At 34.1% G+C, this 18,519-nt stretch overlaps 1 protein-coding gene across 1 annotated transcript in view; it reads left to right on the top strand.

Annotated features, from left to right (window-relative positions):
• The window catches only part of CNTNAP4 (contactin associated protein family member 4), a 198,777-nt gene that overhangs the window by 77,081 nt on the left and 103,177 nt on the right, over window positions 1-18,519 (top strand). The window contains exon 3 of the mRNA XM_066340080.1: window positions 599-792. Coding sequence (XP_066196177.1) covers window positions 599-792 — 194 coding nt within the window. The remainder of the gene's footprint in view (window positions 1-598; window positions 793-18,519) is intronic.

Raw genomic sequence — 18,519 nt, 5'->3', positions numbered from 1 at the left:
TCATTTTAAGGAGCATGTGCAAATTTGTCATCTAACAATGCTTTATTGCTTCATATGTAAATTTACATATCCAGACCTTACAGAACAAAATCATTCAGAATCATTGAGGTTAACAGGACTGCTAGAGATCTTTTCATTTACATAAAATTAAATTGAGATGCATAAGATAAAAAGACAAAACTAAGATTTTTTTACTTGAGGACTCTAGTTGGTAAAAATTACTCTGTAAAATTTATTGTAGAGCTTCGAAACAGAGAAAAGGATCTGAATCAATTCCTCATCGATAAATCAAGAAATTTTAGTAGTTATATTTGGTTACAAATATCTAGTAATCTAGTATACATTTTCAGAATACTTGCTAAATAATATCAAAATAGTTTTGATGAAACTATATCTTGAATTAGAATCAGAAAATCATTAAATAGTTTGCGTTGGAAAGGACTTCTAACAGTCATCTAGTTTGAAAACCAGATTGGAGAAGGATATTTTTCATTAGATAACGTTTCTCAAGTGAACTAATTTATTTTTGCATATACAAGTTTTGTGTTAACTTGCTTATTTTTAGGAATACTTTTCACTCTTTTTCATTCTTTTTAAGGTGCTGGTGGCTGGTCTCCACTTGTGTCCAATAAATACCAATGGCTTCAGATTGATCTTGGTGAAAGAACTGAGATTACTGCTGTTGCTACTCAAGGTGGTTACGGGAGCTCAGACTGGGTAACAAGCTACCTTCTGATGTTCAGTGACAGTGGACAAAATTGGAAGCAGTACCGTCAAGAAGAAAGCATTTGGGTATGTTCTTTTGGTACTGAGAATTAAGTTTATGCAGAAGACTTAAAGGCGACTTGACTGTGCATTGTTGCAAATCTAAGTAAAGCTGTAGAATTTAAAGAACTACTCTGAAAGTGTTTAGGTAATTAAATATACAAAGCAATTTAGCTCTTGAAAAGATGAAAGACAGTAAAAAGCAAACAAACATCAAAAATCTAGCCACAGCAGTAGTCCATTAAGACACAAGGAATTATTCTGAGGAATGAAAATGTACTACAAAATCTCTTTTGTCTTGCTGTGTATGGAAAACTTTTTTTTCCCCAAAATCATTGATCCCAGTGCATGAAACTTGGCTGTTAGTTACAGCTAAAAAAAAAAAAAAAAAGAAAAAAAAAAAAAAAAAAAAGAAAACAAACCACTTGCTTAATTTTTTTAGAACACTTAAACTGATTGTAAGAATAAAATTAAACATCTAAAGAAATGAAAATCTTAGCCAAGCAAGTCCCATTTCAGTAAAAAAAAAAAAAAAAAGAAGAAGAAAAAAATTAAACAACATTTAAGTTTTGGTCATCAAATTCAGGGTCTAGTTTCTGATGCTATAACCTGCTTATCTCTGATTAGCTTTGTAAATAATAATGATAATTCATTATGTCATCACTTTATTTTTGCATGAATATGAATGAGAGCAAAGAATGCTCTCAAAACCAGAGAGATGATGTCCAAAGTCTACATGAAAAAGTGGATTATACAGGTTTAGAAAAGGATTGCATCTTTCCTTGATTCCCAATAATTGGCAGCTTGGACTATAGAGGAAGAATATTGTGACTTGTGTTATGTTATTGTATTCTGTCAAGTGAATTCTGTTCTCCATGCATAGAGCTGATTAATTTCTAAATTTTTCTAAGCTTTAGACTTCACTTATTTCTTGCTGCAGTTAAACATTCTGTTAAAATGTATTTCATTTTATGCATTTTGATTTTGTTGACTTTTTATTCAAAATGTTCTTGTCACTCTTACTGTCAAAACCCATCTCTGGTGTAATGAGATTATGCAGTGTTTTACTTGTTGCATAATTATCCTGCATTTTAAATTTCCTAAATACTTCCGCTTCAGATTATGTTTTCATAACAAAGAGAAATAAATGAGTTTCTAATCCATATGGCTGTGGGGAGTAAGAAAATCAATCAGTATTCCAAATGTTAAATGAGCATAAGCTGCAACAATATTGTCTTTGCTCATCTTAAGACTGACTGACAAAACATATCTGAGAGGTAGGGCAGCTTGATCTCTTCCATGATGGCTCCTTTGAAATATGGTATTGGTATTGCAAATAGTGATGCAGGCTGTTATTTCTTGAATATTACCACTGGTAAAATATCAAATGAAAGTTCTGAAAAATAGTTAAATGTTGATGCAAACATTGGATAAGGGGATTGTTAGATCTATAGGAGCTAAAAAGTGGAGCTTCAATTCCATAATCTCAAATTTAATAAAAAATTATTATTTTAATGATTGTAATGCAGATTGAAGGTATGGCTTGCAGGCAGTAATGAATAATTCAAGGATGCAAACTATCAGATTCAGGGCAGTCTATTGATCTTTTTTATGTATCTTTATTTAGGAGTTCTGCTTCTAGGGGAATATATTTTCTCTTTTCTAAACTAATAAAGAAATGTAATCTTGGAGTGAAACTCTTAAATCCCTGTTTATATTATAGATTTTCTCCGACTGTTACCTCTTTATGCTGACTTGTTAAATAACATACTCAAGTTCATTAAGGCAAGAACATCCAACATTTTAAAATATCTACTGTGTTACTGTGTTACTTCTATTTTTAACTGAATCATTGGTCTGTTACAATGCTACTTACCAGAAATAACTTTTGTGTTTTAATATTACTCTGCATTAGAATGATGGAAGATGAGGTTCTGAGGGCTCTGTGTTGAAGTCTTCACTAGATACAAGGATTTTTACTTCGAAACCACTTTTTGTAGGCCTAAGTAAAGATTTTTCCCTTGTCTGCAAAATCACCACTTCCTACATTCTATTTTTTTTTTTTTTTTTTTTTTTTTTTTTTTTTTTTTTTTAGTTTTAAATTGTCTTTGTTTTCTTATGGCTTATCTTAAGGTTCTGAAACTCCTGCCACTGTGCAACTATAACAGTTTTTTCATCTCCTGTGTAATTTTTATAACAACAGAAGTAAAAGAATACTAACTACACATCTGCAAATGGTGATCTAGTTGTCAGAACTCTCGTAATAATCTGTGGATAGGGTAGGTTTTTCCAAGTCTGGTTCCTCTGACCATAGTGTCTTGCCTAGGTTGAAATTAACCATTTCACCTTCTCCCACCTATAAAACACTTCATTTTGTGTGTTGGATGAATTTGGATGTAAAAATTCTGAAATTAGGCGAGATTAGACTCTCTTGCTTCTATGCTGCTAAATATTAAATGTTCGTTTTCACTTTTATGTAGATTGGGAATTGGTTTGGAAGGAATCATGGTGACTAGTCTTTACTCTTGCAATATATTTTGATCTTAGCATTCTAGTTTTCTTGTTGTACTGATGACCTAAATATATGTCTTACTTGCTGTTTCATAACTGTAGGAAGTTTGTATTTTATGTGGATTTTATGTATTGCATAAATCCTTTAATTATTAGAGTAGTTTTTGAAAGACTAACTTCATTGTATTTATATTCCTAGGACTCCTGTTGCTGTAGATAAAGTATTGTTAAGTATTGTTAGCTATGGGCTCTACAATAAGAGTTTTTCTTATTTAACAATACATTTTGATTTTACTCTTCAGTGATATTACTGTCACTCTCTTTTTAAACTGTATTTTTTGTCCTGTTCTTGATAATAATTGTAAGATGTTTTCAGTCAGACCTTAGTAGAATTAATATTTACATCTCTTTCAGGAATTGGTACAGTTCTGGTCAAGATACAATTCTCAAGTGGAATAGTTTTTATTAGTGGTAAAACACATGTTTTTGCACAGAAATAATTACCTTAGACAATGATTAGTTTAATCTTGGAAAGAAATTAATTAAACTCAATTTTACATTTTCTTTAAATTTACCGTAGACATGGAAGCATTTGAACAACACATATTGTGTCTTTTTATATTCTTCAATCTTTTTGTTGTGTTCCTATTCCCTAGGACGTAGTTTCAGATGCAGTAAAGTTCAAACTCTGATGCCCAATCTTTTGCATGGTTCTTTCTACCTTTAAAATGAGCAGAGGCCTCAATTCTCTTTGTATATTAAGTTCTCAGACACTTTTCACTTCTCGTCTGTCAGACCTCAGGCAGTATACAGTAAAACATCATTAAAAAAAAAAAAAAGGTTAAATTTTGATCAAGAAGTGCTAGGAAACCCTATGTCTTTGAATACTAGCTTTATTATAGGTATTGCTATTCATTCTTCCATGTGATTTGTATTTGTATTCATCCTTACAATTTTAGATATCATCACCTGCATTTTGTTTGTGAAGAATCTCCTGTTGTAATTGCATGTATCTATGTGGGGCTATGTATACTGATCCTTCCAACTAGAATAGTTTCTGCATTAAACTAAATTCATAGTTTTGTATCACAAAATTTTTTGTGCTGTGTACTATCTCCTTGACATTACTAATGGCTCTTCTTTTAAAATGAGAGTAATAAGATAAAGAGATTAAAAGGGAGGAGTTAAGAGGGGGAAGAAGGATAGCTATTCACAGTTTGAATAACAAGTTTCCAATGGCTGATAATTTCAATGAAAACATGACTCATCTAATTCATGGAGAAATGCATCGCAGTATTATTCATTACCAGGAGTTTTGAAGAACAAGAATGTTGACTATTTCTTCTCTGACACACCTATGCAAATACAAATATATTCAGCCTTCAGTTTTGTGGATTTTAATTTTCCTTTTTTCCTGTGAGAATAATGATTTGTCCATTCCACAGCTAGAATTGTGTTTCCAGTTTTATATGTTTTGAATCCTCCTTTTAGAAATTATTTCCAAACAGAGAAATTAAAACTAATGGACAAAAAATAGATAAAGTTTGGGAAAATTATGACCATTTTAGTAAAATACTTTTTAGACAACAAATTTGTTTATGTCTGTTTATTTTTTTACATATATTTAGATTTTGAGGTCTACTGGTTGTTTAATTTAACTTAGCTGAAGTTGAAACTGTAAGTTTGTTTTATCATATCCTCAGCTCTGTGAGTTTGCAGAGTATTTTTACTGTGAAAGTTACTATTCTAATGATATGTAGCATAATTTTATAAATGGTGAAGAATTAATTGTTTATGCATTGCTACACATATTCACAACTTCCTTATTAAAGGAATTGGGGCTTTATATTTTATTGGAGACTTCCCATGGGGTAAAATAATTCACAGTTATGCAAAGTTGCAAGTTAAGAAATACCAAGTCAGATTCTGTAATAATCACATTATAAGTTTTAAGAATGCACTGTTTCGATAAAGCTAGTGACTCTTTCTTAGACTCTGTGATTCATATTTTCTATGATCCTCCCTTCCTTAGAGAGCAGACTAAACATTCTTGATCATAATTTGCTTCACTTTAATACCAAAAGACTGTACATTTTTGCTACTTTTTTTGACTTCCGCTAATTACATTTTGGACCCAAAAGCTTTTTCTGTTGATTACTTCTGCAAGCCAAGTCATAGATAATTTCAATGGGTACTCTATCACTACATTTTCCATAGTTACAGTTTTGAAATAATGTGACTTCAGACTGCCTGGCACTTCCGTTGGTCACTGGAAAGAGATAACTTCTTTATCTATGAATTAAAGTAGAGCGCATGGTAATGACCCCCATGGGGAACCCACACTCAATGAGTAGCTGAAAGACTGCACTCTGTGGAAAGTACACATGGTAAAGTACAGAAGAGTGTGAGGAGTCACCCCCCTTAAAGAGGAAATGTGTGGCAGAAACCGCTTCTCATGGAAGGTATCCCTGCCCATGGCAGGGGTGTAAGGACTAGGAGATCTTTAAGGTCTCTTTGTACAGCTGGCCCCAGCCCATCAATCCAGCCTGTCTAGATCCCTCTGTAGAACTTTCTACCCTCTGGCATATCAACACATCTGCCCAGCTTGGTGTTGTCTGTGAACTGACTAAGGGGCGCTTGATGGTTTTTGTGGATTGGGAAAAGATGCTGGGGAATGCAGGAAGAGGCAGGAAAAAACAAAGGAGGAGAATATTCTTAACGTGGTGTATAAAAGGAGCTTGAAGGGAAATATGAGAAGTTAAGTATGAAGAAAGGCAAAAATAAAAGGAATCTTGTGTGGAATAATACAGACAGGGGATTATTGTGCAAATGTCTTTGTGAAATTGGTATGCATAATCATAAGTATGCATAAACTTCCACTTATGATGAGGAGATTTTAATATTTATTTTAAACATTAAACGTTTCTGAACTTGCCTTCTGAGCTTTTGCATTTCTCTATCTACTTCTATTTTAAAAGCACTGTGACCACAGTGCTATTTTTAGCTGCTTAAATGGCAATCTAATAAGGCTAATTTTGCAGTCACAGTGATTAATGTTCTGTATAAAATAACTTATATTAGATGAAGAGATGAATGTATCAAGGTTAACCTGTCCCAGAATATTTAGGATAAGTAAAAAGGAGGGAAAAAAAACATTGAAATGTCAGCAAAAAGTACAGTGCCTTAAATAAATCTATATAATTTTTGTGAGTAAATATTAAAGGAATTCTTAATGCCAAAACAGGTAAAATATATGTTGACTCTATTTATATTATGGCAGACCATATGTGGAAGAAGAAGCTAGACTTGCACATTTAAAAAAACGTGTATTTAACCAAGGACAGTAAGATGGAAAATTTGAAAATATGCAAATCCAGCAGCATCCTGAAGTAAATATTCTCTAGATTTAGATATTCACAGGTTATTTCAAATGTGTGTGGTAATGTTATTTAATTAATTCATTAAATTAACAGCAGCTTTGGGAAACGAAAGTAAATATGTAGGGATGATACTTTATTATTTAAAAGATTTCTGCTATGCACACTAACTGTGTACTAGATTTGGTTTCTGGGACTGATCTTGATCAGGACTATTTCCCAGACAGTTTCCAGCTGCATCATAAACAATAGAAAAGCAGCTACAACTTTTTGTATTTGGGTAGTACAAGAAAAACAACAAGCGACCAGTTCTTTGCTTCTGCCTTTTCTGCACATTTATTTAGTGAGTTTGTTCTATAAATAACTACACGCTTCTAAGATGAATAAATCTTGTAAATCAGTCCTATTATCTTGAATTGCTTTTATAAGTTAAAAATAATGCTTTTTAACTAAGGTAGTTATTTTCTTATTTCTATTATAGTTATAATCTCTGATTATCTGTATTCTAAATACATTATCTCTGCTGATAAATGCTTTATATTGGTACTATATTATGGCATCTCTATATTGATGCTAGCACACCATTTTTCCATTAAAATAATTCACTGTTATAAAAGATGAATTATTTTGTATTGCCTTTACCTACTGATTATTTTAAAAACAATAACACTCTAGTATTCATATGTATGCACAAAATTCCACAGAAGGCATTAGAACTACAAAAAAAAATTAGCTCTGCGTCTCCTCTCAGGCGTTGGCCGCTCTAGAGTGATATTGCACTGATCCCTATCATTCTCATTCTAATATGAGAATCTTGTTCTTGAACACATATGCCTGCCTGAAAATTACTTACGATGGATGAGGAAAATTGTGCTATGGCTGGGAAAATATTGTCTCTATTTTCTGCAATAGACAGATTGTGTGCTTGAAGAAATCAAGCTGTCTCTGAAGAAAGTGTTTCATCTTTATAATCAAAACGAAGTGTGTTCAGTTTGCTCAAGGTTTATTGAGCAAGTAAGTGGTAACAGTCCACATATTTTGCTTCTCTCTTTTTTTATTTCAGCTACTCTCGTTAAATATTGCAAAATTACTTTCCGAAATGGACTTGAGACCTAATTTGAAAGAATGACTCTGTCATATATGGATTTGTTTTATGCCTAGTATAATTCCTGAGGTTTAAAGTTAACAAAGTGAAGAAACTGATTTTTTTTAAAAACTTTGGTCTTTGAATTTCAGAGAAAACCTCAAATTATATGAGTATATAGTATCTTAAACCTGGTAGAGTGATGGTCATATCATTTTAATACTTTATCAGTTATTTTAATAAAGTACCATGTCTACAACATAGTAAAACTTGAATCATTGTCACATTTTCCTTTTAGACAATTAAATTTCCTCAGCAAAATATTTTAAACATTGAAACTACAGAGTCCTAAAAGTAGAAATAGGACTTTGGAGATCTAAGTGTTTCTTGAACTTGGTAGCTTCAACATACACTTAGATGCCCAAAATCCTATTTCAACTTCTAGGGATCTGATTTTTGTCAATAGTATTTCAGTGTTTTCAATCCAAATTTCATCTGTTACTGCTCTTTCTATGTATCTGCATTTTTATAAAACACATGCTATGGCTAGTGATCTTCTCTTACATGACTGAATAACAGTTTTCAGCTTACTGTGGAACTAAGATCTGCTATTATTCTTTTGTAGCTGTCCTGTTTCATGAAGCTAGCAGAAGTCTTTTTACTCCTTGTGCTGTCTGACCTAACATGGAATAAGGAATTGCCACCTTGCTGTATGATCCAACATGAGCTGTTTAGTGTGCAAAATCACACTTGCAATTGTGGACCCGTGCCTAAGCATTCACTGGAAACCTAGACAGCCACTGCCTCATAATTTGTTTATGTAGTAAAGTTGTAAATATGGGTAAGAATTATCTTCTGAACACTTTTAGAATGAAAATATTTTTCGAGGAAAAAAAATCTATTTCCAGAGTATTTTTCTTAAAGGGGAAATACAGTTTGAATATAGGGCGGATCACAGAGTGGTTGAGGTTAGACAAGACCTCTGGAGATCATCTAGTACCAACACTACTGCTAAGGCAGAATCAGCTATAACGTGTTATACAGAATCAGATCTAGGTGAATTTTGAATGTCTCCAGAGAAGGAGCCACCACAGTGTCTCTGGGCAACCTGCTTTAGTGCTCATGCTTCCAGTGCTCTTGCTTCCAGATGTACCTGAGGCCTGCCTTTAGCAGTAAAGACTAAACTGGAAAAAGCATTCAGTATCCTCTCTTTCTCTGTGTCCTTTGTCACCAGGAGACCTACATCATTCCACATCAGACCCACGTTTCCCTAACCTTCTTTTTACTACCAATGTCCTTGAAATCCCTTTCCAGATTTAATTCCAAATAAACCTTAGCCTTCCTCGTCACATTCCTGCACACTCTAAAAATGAAATCTGTATGTTTCAGACAGACAGCTACACAAAAGGATCTTTTTTGAGATAGTGAATACAATTTCTGATGATTTTTGAAGTAAAACGTTCATATACCTCTGAAACTAATCGCCCGCTGCCCCCCGGGCCTAGCTCAGTTTCTTGGGAGGCTTTGGGGGAATATTTCAGGGATAGGGCAAAAGATCCAAAAGAGGCTCTTACCCCCAGGGTTGATCCGAGACGTTTATTCCAGGAGGGGAAACGAGGGCAGGAGGTCCAGAGGGCAAGGGAGGTCCAGAAGGAGGGAAAGAGGTCTGGAGCCTTGGAGAGCCGGAGGGCAAGAGGAAGAAAGAGGGGAGGACAGGCCCTTATCAAGGTTTCTGTCCGGGGGGGATGGCTGGATCTCAGCCACTTAGGTCAAGAAAGGAAGGAAGGGTAAAGCTACATGGTTACAGGCTTCAGGGATCCTAGGGAAAAACCATTCCCCAGAGAAATACAACATACCTCTTAGTGTAAATGTCTTATTTTACCAATATCACCTTCAATTGATACTGATCTGGACAGTATCCTGGTAAGAATTCCACTGCGCGTATTTTTTTTTAGTTGTCTAAGTATCCATGTAGTCATCATAGCCTTGGTAATGGCATAGAATTTACTTAAGTTTTACGAGCTTGTACATGATATATTTTTGATTTGTTTTTGGAAATTTGAATCATATAAGGACAAACAAGGTTAGTAATCTGTGTAGCAATTAATAATCTGTATAGTACTGTGTACTTTTTTTCTTCAATATTTTAGGGCCTTTTCATAAATGAAAAGGAATGTTACTTCTCTACTGGATATGCACTTAAATCTTGAATCTTGCATTTCTGTGCTGAATAAGGAATAGGTTTTATTCTCTAGTAGACTGATGTTTAATCAATTTAAATCTATATTTTCTGCTGCCAGATAGTGAAATTTGCTACCACTTGTTTTAAAGTTTATAGGCAAGTAGGTTTCAATGAACTTTATTGCATATTTGTTCCTTTGTATAAAAACTTGCTAGACTTTATGAAGAATATTTCAGTGTGTTTTAAATAAGTGACTCAGCAACTATAGCGATACAATTCATATCTAGTAAAGAGTTCCATATGATCAGATCTATACTTTGAAAATTCAGTTAATACCTTATTCTTTCTCACTTCTTAAGTTACCTTATTTTTTCAAAGTCAAGAAGCCCTGGATTAAAATTAATTAAAATGTCTCTGGAAAGAACTACCTTAATGTGCCTCAAAGAGCTCTTTACTTTTCGGTATAGTTATCTGTGAATATGCTAGCTGGAATTAATGGTTTTTTGATCTTCAGATCTGAGTCAAAGTATCAGAAAAGTTTCATGAAACAATCTAATTTACAGCATTTAACTTATTTTAAACAGAACTACCTGCTTTATCAAAAGTTTTTATTTCCTATATCTTTTAGTTTATCTGCAAGTTTTTCCACAGATTTCCTTCTGTGAAGCTCACATCTTTGAACAGGAATTGAACCTAGAGACTTTCTTGGGTAGACTTCAGTAACTTACATAATTAAAAAAAAAAAAATCTGAATTTCTTTTTTACCTGTTAGATAAAGTTTTATTTAGGTTAGTAGACAGGTTGTGGGTTCTATACATATTTGTTTGTCCTGCTGTCACATTTTGTGTTGTAGAAGACATCAGAGATCTTCTTATGGGATTCTATGGAATTTTCAACAATCATCATTTTTAACTAGCTGGCTGTGTAGATTTTTCCTATAATCACAACATTCATTGTTATTTATTAGATTACTGACAGGATTGTTTGGAGAAAAATGATAGTAACTTAACTGCATAATATCCTAAATCTTTATCAGGTAGTTGTAGATACTTACGCTAAGCCCTTAGTTAAGGGCTTCTGTGTTCTTAATGGAATATTAAAAACTATGTGCTGTTAGCATCTAGTCATAGACACAAACTGTGGTCAGCATGGAATTTTTCTTCAAATTTGTGAGCTATTAACTTAGACTTTATTCTGTAGCAGTCTTGTGATAGGAAAATAGAAAAACAGTAGAAAAGTATTTTTTAGTTTTTATGCATAGTTTTTCTTACTTAACTGATTATTTTGCCTCAAAGAGATACATATATCTATATTAGCCTTGGCAGTGGAAGTTTTAATAGCTCTATCAGTTACTTTTATGAATCTGTTTATAGTCAGACATACACTATATTACTCTTTCAAACATCTGCATCTATCAAAACTTTGAATGCATTATTCACCTCCAGTTAGAAATATTTGGACATTTATTCCTGTTAACAGCCATTAACCATAACATTTCAGTCTCTCACAATTCAAATATGTAATGACAAATAATCTTGAAATTTTTTATTAGTGAAATGCAAAATTTATCAGGTATGTCCAGAAGAGTTTTAGCATTGAACATATCCTTAGTTGTTGCTAATTATGTTTCAATATTTGTTTGGTCTTAGTGTTTGTTTCTACTGTGTTGTTGTATGGAGATAAAAAAAGAGAAGTATGAAGGTCAGGCTTCACCTCTGGTCCCTAGAAAAATGCACTTATTTTGAGAAGCGAAAACTTCCTGTGCTTTGATCTCTTTGTATATTTGTGAAAAGAGTTTGGTTTTTTGTTTTTTTGTTTTTTTTTCCCTTGGGCCAGTGAATCCATAAAAGCATGCAGAAGCGTGTGTAAAGCTACAGGAGAATACTATTAAGACACAAGAAGAATGTTATCAAGTTACAGTAGTCTTAGCCACTACCAGTCATCACATCAATGTCTTAAGAAAAATTGTCCAGTGCAATTTTCTGTCAAGATTTAATGAATTGATAATATATAGGCTAATTATGAGGTGAGTTTATGTGATGATTTTATGAGAATGTGCTTGCTGCAAAGTTATGACCAGGGTAAGAGTCTGAAGTCATATGAATTAAGAAATAAGAGACCCGAAGACATGTTTTACTTAATGCAGGGGAAAAACTGAGATTTAAAGATGGGGGTTTCATGCTTTTTCACCTAGCAAAATCACTGGGGGCAGGATTTTACTCTTTGATTGTGATGTATTTTGCCTGCAGTGTATTTAATTAGCCTGGATGTACATGATTGCTTAGGTTTTGCTTTTTTAAGGCTGAGTCTGTTTCAGAGGGCTATCACACTCATGCAAGTTGAGAAAATTGTGGGAAAATTTGGAATATTCCACTAGAAAATTCACCCATTTAAACTCTTCTTCATATCTTAATTTTGTATTGATTTTTATAAAAACATGCTGAAGTATGTCGCAGATAAGACATGAAGAGTTGCATATCTGGAGTTTTAAATTAATCTGTAAAACGGTGTGGCTTGATTTAACACATGAATTTATTCTTAGATTAGTCTTTTAGTGTCTTCACCAGTTGGAGTCTCTTATGGAAAGTTGTTATTTTAGTGTACTGCTGAAAGCAAAGGAAGTGGTCAATTTTGTTGTTTTTTGGGGATTCCTTTTTATTGTTAAAAATGAAAGAATTTTCTTTCTGCATAGTTTCTGCATTTTAGCTTATGAAGTTGTCAAAGGTTTCTTTTGAATTTGAAAAGGTGGGATATTTTACTTAGGGCAGTAAGAGTTGTAGAAAGAGGGATTGGTGGTGATCTCAACAGCAAAAGCTTTCCCTTTCTTCTTAGCATTGCTGAAAATTGCAAGCATTCTGGTTTCTCTTCCTGGCTGTCCTTCAATCTTCATCACATTCTGGCACACAGAGTGGGTGGTGAGAGTTGAAAGAGTTTCAGATTCAGGCCAACAGTTTTATCGTTAATGTTTCTCAGACTGAGAAAATTGCCATTATAAACTCAGTTGTCCCATAATCTTACTGTTCGTTAATAGCAGAGCAGTAACGTATTGAAACTAGCAAATTAGTGAAGAAAAAATATGTGTATCTAATCTTACTAGCATCTGAAACAGTGTCTTCATCTATCCATGTGTCTCTTTGTTTCTCCTGTTACAAGACCCTTAAATTAGAGTTAGTGGAATGCCTAACGGTGAAAGTCTTGAATCCAGGACAGAGTAACAGCATTTCCCAGAAAATATAATCATTCCTGAAGATACTTGTGAAGTAATATAGGCATTTCATATACTTTATCCTGATGTCTTGGTTTGAAAGACGAGTTTCTGCCAAGGAAGGTGGGAGCATCCCTTAGAATGGAGAATATGACCCACTTCTCTCTGAATCATTATAATGCTGAAATTGAGAGGCTTTCAGGCAAAGATTTGGGAAAGGGAATACCAGTTCTTTGCTGCTGTGTGTGTGTACAAGCAGTCAAGCACACGACGGCCGTGCCGACACAAGGAAAGGGCAGAAATCCCACAGGAGTCTGTTCCCGCTCTGTCCGCGCTGTCCCCGTTGGGGCGGGTACGGCCGCAGCCGGCAGGGGGCGCTGTGGCGCGGCGCCCTCACGCGGCAATGGCGGACGGGGTGGCGGGACTCGGACTGTCCAAAGCCAGGAGCGCTGGGAGCTGCCCCAGCCCCCTTTTCCCCAGCCTAGTTCTCACGGTATCTCTGCTTCTCCAAGAGAGACCCTCAGATAAGAGAGTAGTCAGCTGCTTCCTTCCCAGGGCAGCTTCTTTTCTCTCTTAAATACCCAGTTTTTTATTGTCTCTTAGTAACAAAATGGGAGAAAATTCCCTGACAGAAAGAAAAGGAAAACCCCGAACCTCCAACACATGGTTTATTTTGTCATGTTTTGCTAGCATGACAAAAATTGAGAATACTTACTGGGAAAAAAGTTGCTTCTGTCTAAACCTAGAGATCTCTATACATCTCTTGTCTATATTCTGTCACTGACCATTATATTATTAAACCTTAGCAGTAAGTAGTTTTTTGAGATGTTTTTGAGTCATTACACCTGTGCAAATAATGTTTTTACATTAAGTTAAAGAGTAAACCTGTATCTTCTTACTGGGCCTTCATGAAGATTTGCTAACTTTTACCATCACATTTGCTAACTTTGAATCACCTGATACCTCTCTGATTAATCAGAACTGCTGATAAATGATGGGAAGTCTCTCACTTCTAACCAGCTCCCTCATTACCTGTGGATGAGTTCCATCTAGCATAGTAGACCCGTGTGTGACTAAGTGGTGCATTAGGTCACTATTTCCACTCTAATTTTGGGCCCATCATTCCTCTCCTCATCCCTGACTTCCAGCTCAGGGTTCTGTATGTGCCCAGAAGAAATGGTCTTTGTGAGACTGTACCTCCTGTCACAATCTTTCTGGGGAACAACAACAGTATATGTTTATTCCAAAAATTTATTCCAGAAACCAATACTAGTTTAGTTCCATATTAATAGTTACTTTCTTTCTCTTTGTAACAGTTTGCCTTTTGAAATAAAAATAAGCCATCTTGACAACTTAAGCTTACTATTATAAAATGCTAGAATACAGAAGGTATTGGCAGTAACATTTTTTTGTTAAAAGCTGATTTCAGTATATGTTGCCATATTTGAATATTGCCTGTAGTAATAGCAAAATTATGATGCCAGACAAATTGTTAGGAGGAATTTTATGCTCAAATGTTGTAACTGGAAATACAATTTTTTGAAACAGATTACTGGGAAACAATAGTTTCTGGCCAGCTGGTAATATTATGGAAATCTGTCCAGTCTTCGTTAGTTCAGACCTTGTTTTGAAGGGAACGTCTCAAGAACAATAATATCATTCAGTAGTGGGAGGAAACAAGGGACAGACATGTGCAGAAAGTAAGTTTTGACATAAGAAAAACAGCTCTATTGTTCAGCCTAAAAAAGAGCCTGTGATTTGTGTACATGTATTATCCTTAACGACGTTGAACACTGTCTTTTATGAACCCTCTCTATTGGTCTTACATCCTTAGCTACCAAAAGAAAGTAAAAACCTCCATGATATATAAAAAAATGTGCACATGAAGAATTCTGTACTGATCTTTTGTGTCAAAAAATTTAAGTGGATTTGTGCCTTTTCCTCAGGTCTGTATATGGGTGAGTCTGTTTTTGAATAATGGTTAAAGTAGACAAAACCTCAAATACAGTTAGAAAAAATCCATGGACAGTTCATGTAGGTTTTTCTTGTTGTTTTTGTTGTTGTTGTTTTGGGGTTTTTTTTGTTTGTTTTGGTTTTTTTGTTGTTTGTTTTCATTTTTTTCCCCCGCAAACAAATGATCACCACATAAAACTGATGGCATGTAACAATAAGATCAGTCTATTAACAGTAAGATGTTTAAGGCATTTTAGATATTACTAGGAGAACTGCTGTAGCTTAAAATTTGTTTAGCTATTACCTTTCAGTTCATTCATGGTAACAGCAAATTTCTGTCTTACTGTTAGGAACATTTCTTTGCTATTATTTTTAAAAAATACATGTGTAAGAAAGCTTGCTCAACATGGTTTAAGAAAATAAATAAACTTGTTCATCAGGATCTATGCAGAAGTGAGATTATGAATTCTGGTAAATAGAAGTAAGCTTTAAAAGATTTGCATCCTATTTTTCATCATCTTAAGGAATACCAGACTTGATCAGAAACTTAAAATTCTGAGGAAAACAAAATATGCTTTTTTATTTTTAAATTTTGAAAATATTTTGCACTGAAGGAATTTAAAATGTCAGATTTATTAACAGACTGTGAGCTCTTATAAATGAAAGGAGATAAAATTGACCCAATTTTATTGTTTTGTCATATTTGCTGAAGGTGAGGGGGTCAATTTTGTCTTACATTTATTTTTAAGGTTAAGATGTATTATGCCTAGATCTTCAAATCCAGTAGGAGATCAAAGTTTTTGGATTCCTGATATGAAACTGTAAGACTTTGCACAAAGCTTTCTTTTTCATCAGAGTGATACTAACTTAGTTTAAACTGAAACAGGAACAACTTTGGATTATTTCTGTTTCTTTTCAGGAACTCTACCTGTACTGTGATATATGCACACACACATAAGCACACACACACACACACATGTAATTGTTCAAGCTGGGGAATGTAAGAGTATATCAGGCAAATCATACTAAAAATGGCTTGAAGAAGAGTAGTATATGACCCCCTGAAATCTCTTGCCATTATTCTCCTATGAAAATTGTTGTTTGGTCGGTTGGTTTTTAACTAATAGTGATCAAGAAGCTTTCTACAGGCTAGAAAAAAAAATTGTACTGTGATTTCCTGTCTGGAATTCCAAAAACGTAGTTTCAGCAAAAATTTCAATGCCAGTGACAAAGCATTGCTGCAAAGTCCTGTACATAGGCTGAAGTACAATTGTCATGGTTTCTGATTCTCCTCTGACAGCATGTTAAAATCAACTTCTTGCCTCCATCAGTTCCTCTTCTGTGGATCTATTGATTCATCAAGAAGTGTCTTTCCTGTTTATATCCATACCTCTTCCTACCTTACTGGACTGAGTGACATTGTACGTGATAAGTATTTTTCTTTTTGTTTGTTCATATATGTTTCAGGGATTTTTTTGCTATTTTGTTTCTTTGGGTGTTTTTGTTTTGTTTGTTTTAAGGGTTTGTTAGGTCGATTGGGGATTTTTTTTTGTTTGGTATGTTGTTTCCAGTTTTCTTTATTTATATGTTTTAAAAAAAAATAAGGAAGTGGGGTTTTATGATTTTCCTATTCAAGGGAATAATTTGCCTCCATCATAGGCAAAGAACAGTCAGATAAAATGAACAGGAGATGGATTCCAGATCCGTACTCTCATTTTCAAATTATTTATCACATACAGGAAAGCACACTCTATTCAACTAACCTGTCATCAAAATCGATTTCTTTCATTGTATTTATTTCTTTACTATAGTGCAGTGCAAATTTCAGCTCTATATAACACAGCATTGATAAATAAATAAATGAATAAATAAAAGCTGTCTTTCAACCTTTCTTATGTTTTCACAACTCATTAATCACTGAATCCAGAATCTAAGAATGATTAAATTTGGAGGAGTCCACTGGAGGCAATCTAGTCCAACCTCTCTGTTTGAGTGGAGTACCCTGGAAAACCTTATTGAAGATTGCATTCAGATGGCTTTCAAATATCTCCAGGAAAGGGGATCCCTCAACGTCTTTGGATAGCCTGTTCCAATTCTTGGTGACCTTCACAGGAAGGAAGCAAATTATCTGAATTCAAATTATTTCAAGAAACTAAGTAAAGAATTTTTTTCTCTGACTTATGAAAGAAGAAAATAAGGAGGAAGGTATATGTTAAGTTGACCCTATTTTGAAGGTTAGTCTTGATACCATATTTACTTAATAGAATGTAATTAATATTGGGAGACCAAAAAATCTAGAGAGCGTTTATTTATTTTGTTATGGACACACACACAGACACACATCCCCCACAAAAATGAAAAAACACATGCCACAAAACAAAAAATGCTAAGAGTAGCTTATGTACAAAACTAATTAACACTGGTTTCTGGTTTTGAGGCAGTAAGAAGGATGGAACAGTCAGGAGCAGCAGAGAGCTCATTTGATCATTTGGAGTAACCTTTCACCCCCACCCAAGTAAGATCAATGTAATGTAAACACCATTCAATTCTGTATTATTTTCATCATTCTGTTAGATGCCCTTGGGACTTAGAACATTGACATAGCTTCTTTTTATTTATTTTTATAGCACCAGGAAAAATATTTTGGTGTATGATACATGATTGAAGCTAGGAATTTTCTTAGGCTTACTGGGATATGGAAACTTGAACACCCTAAAATTCCAGAAACCATTCAAAATCATTGGAAAATATTGGGAGAACTTCATATTTACATGCACCACAGTACAAATACGTACACAGTCAAAACCTCATGGAAGTGTTAAAACCTTCGGCTATGCTTAGTTGTATCTAGTCTCTACAACTAAGCATTTTATTTAGACATCTGCTGATCTATTCTTTCACAGAGTAGGAAAGCAGGTATTAAATATTTTTCTGTATAGTTCTTTGGGTGTTTTTTAATTATTGTATTTCCAAGAACTGATGAATTCTTCATCTAATCTCTAAATTTGTGTTGGGCTTTTAATGATCTTATTCAGATCAATGATTGCACTTCTTGTAGGGCTTCTGTGGGATCCTCATTTGGGCGTGATTTAATTTCTTTAGGTAATTTTGCTTGCACTTTCCCTCATACCCTCTTCAGTTTCTTTTTCTTCTCATAATTAACAAAACAAACAAAGACTTTTCTATCTCAAAGAGATTTAAACGTGTTAGGGATTATTTGATTAGGACTAGTTATGTCGAAATAACATAACATTGTTGCTTGTGACTTGCCAATCTGGCTCATGGTGTCCTAGTGTTAATAATACTGTTTGCGTGAAATCAATATATAAACTCAAGTCAGGAAACTGCATGATTGCCTAAGTGTCTGCAAGCTGAGACTAATAAATTAGTCAATTCTAGCACAGTCAGACGTGTATCAGTAAATGCTTCAACCACACCAAGC

Source organism: Sylvia atricapilla, chromosome Z (genome assembly GCF_009819655.1).
Source record: "Sylvia atricapilla isolate bSylAtr1 chromosome Z, bSylAtr1.pri, whole genome shotgun sequence".
Taxonomy (NCBI): Eukaryota; Metazoa; Chordata; class Aves; order Passeriformes; family Sylviidae; genus Sylvia; species Sylvia atricapilla.
The sequence above is the reverse complement of the archived record's forward strand: the minus strand, read 5'-3'. Positions and strand labels throughout refer to the sequence as shown.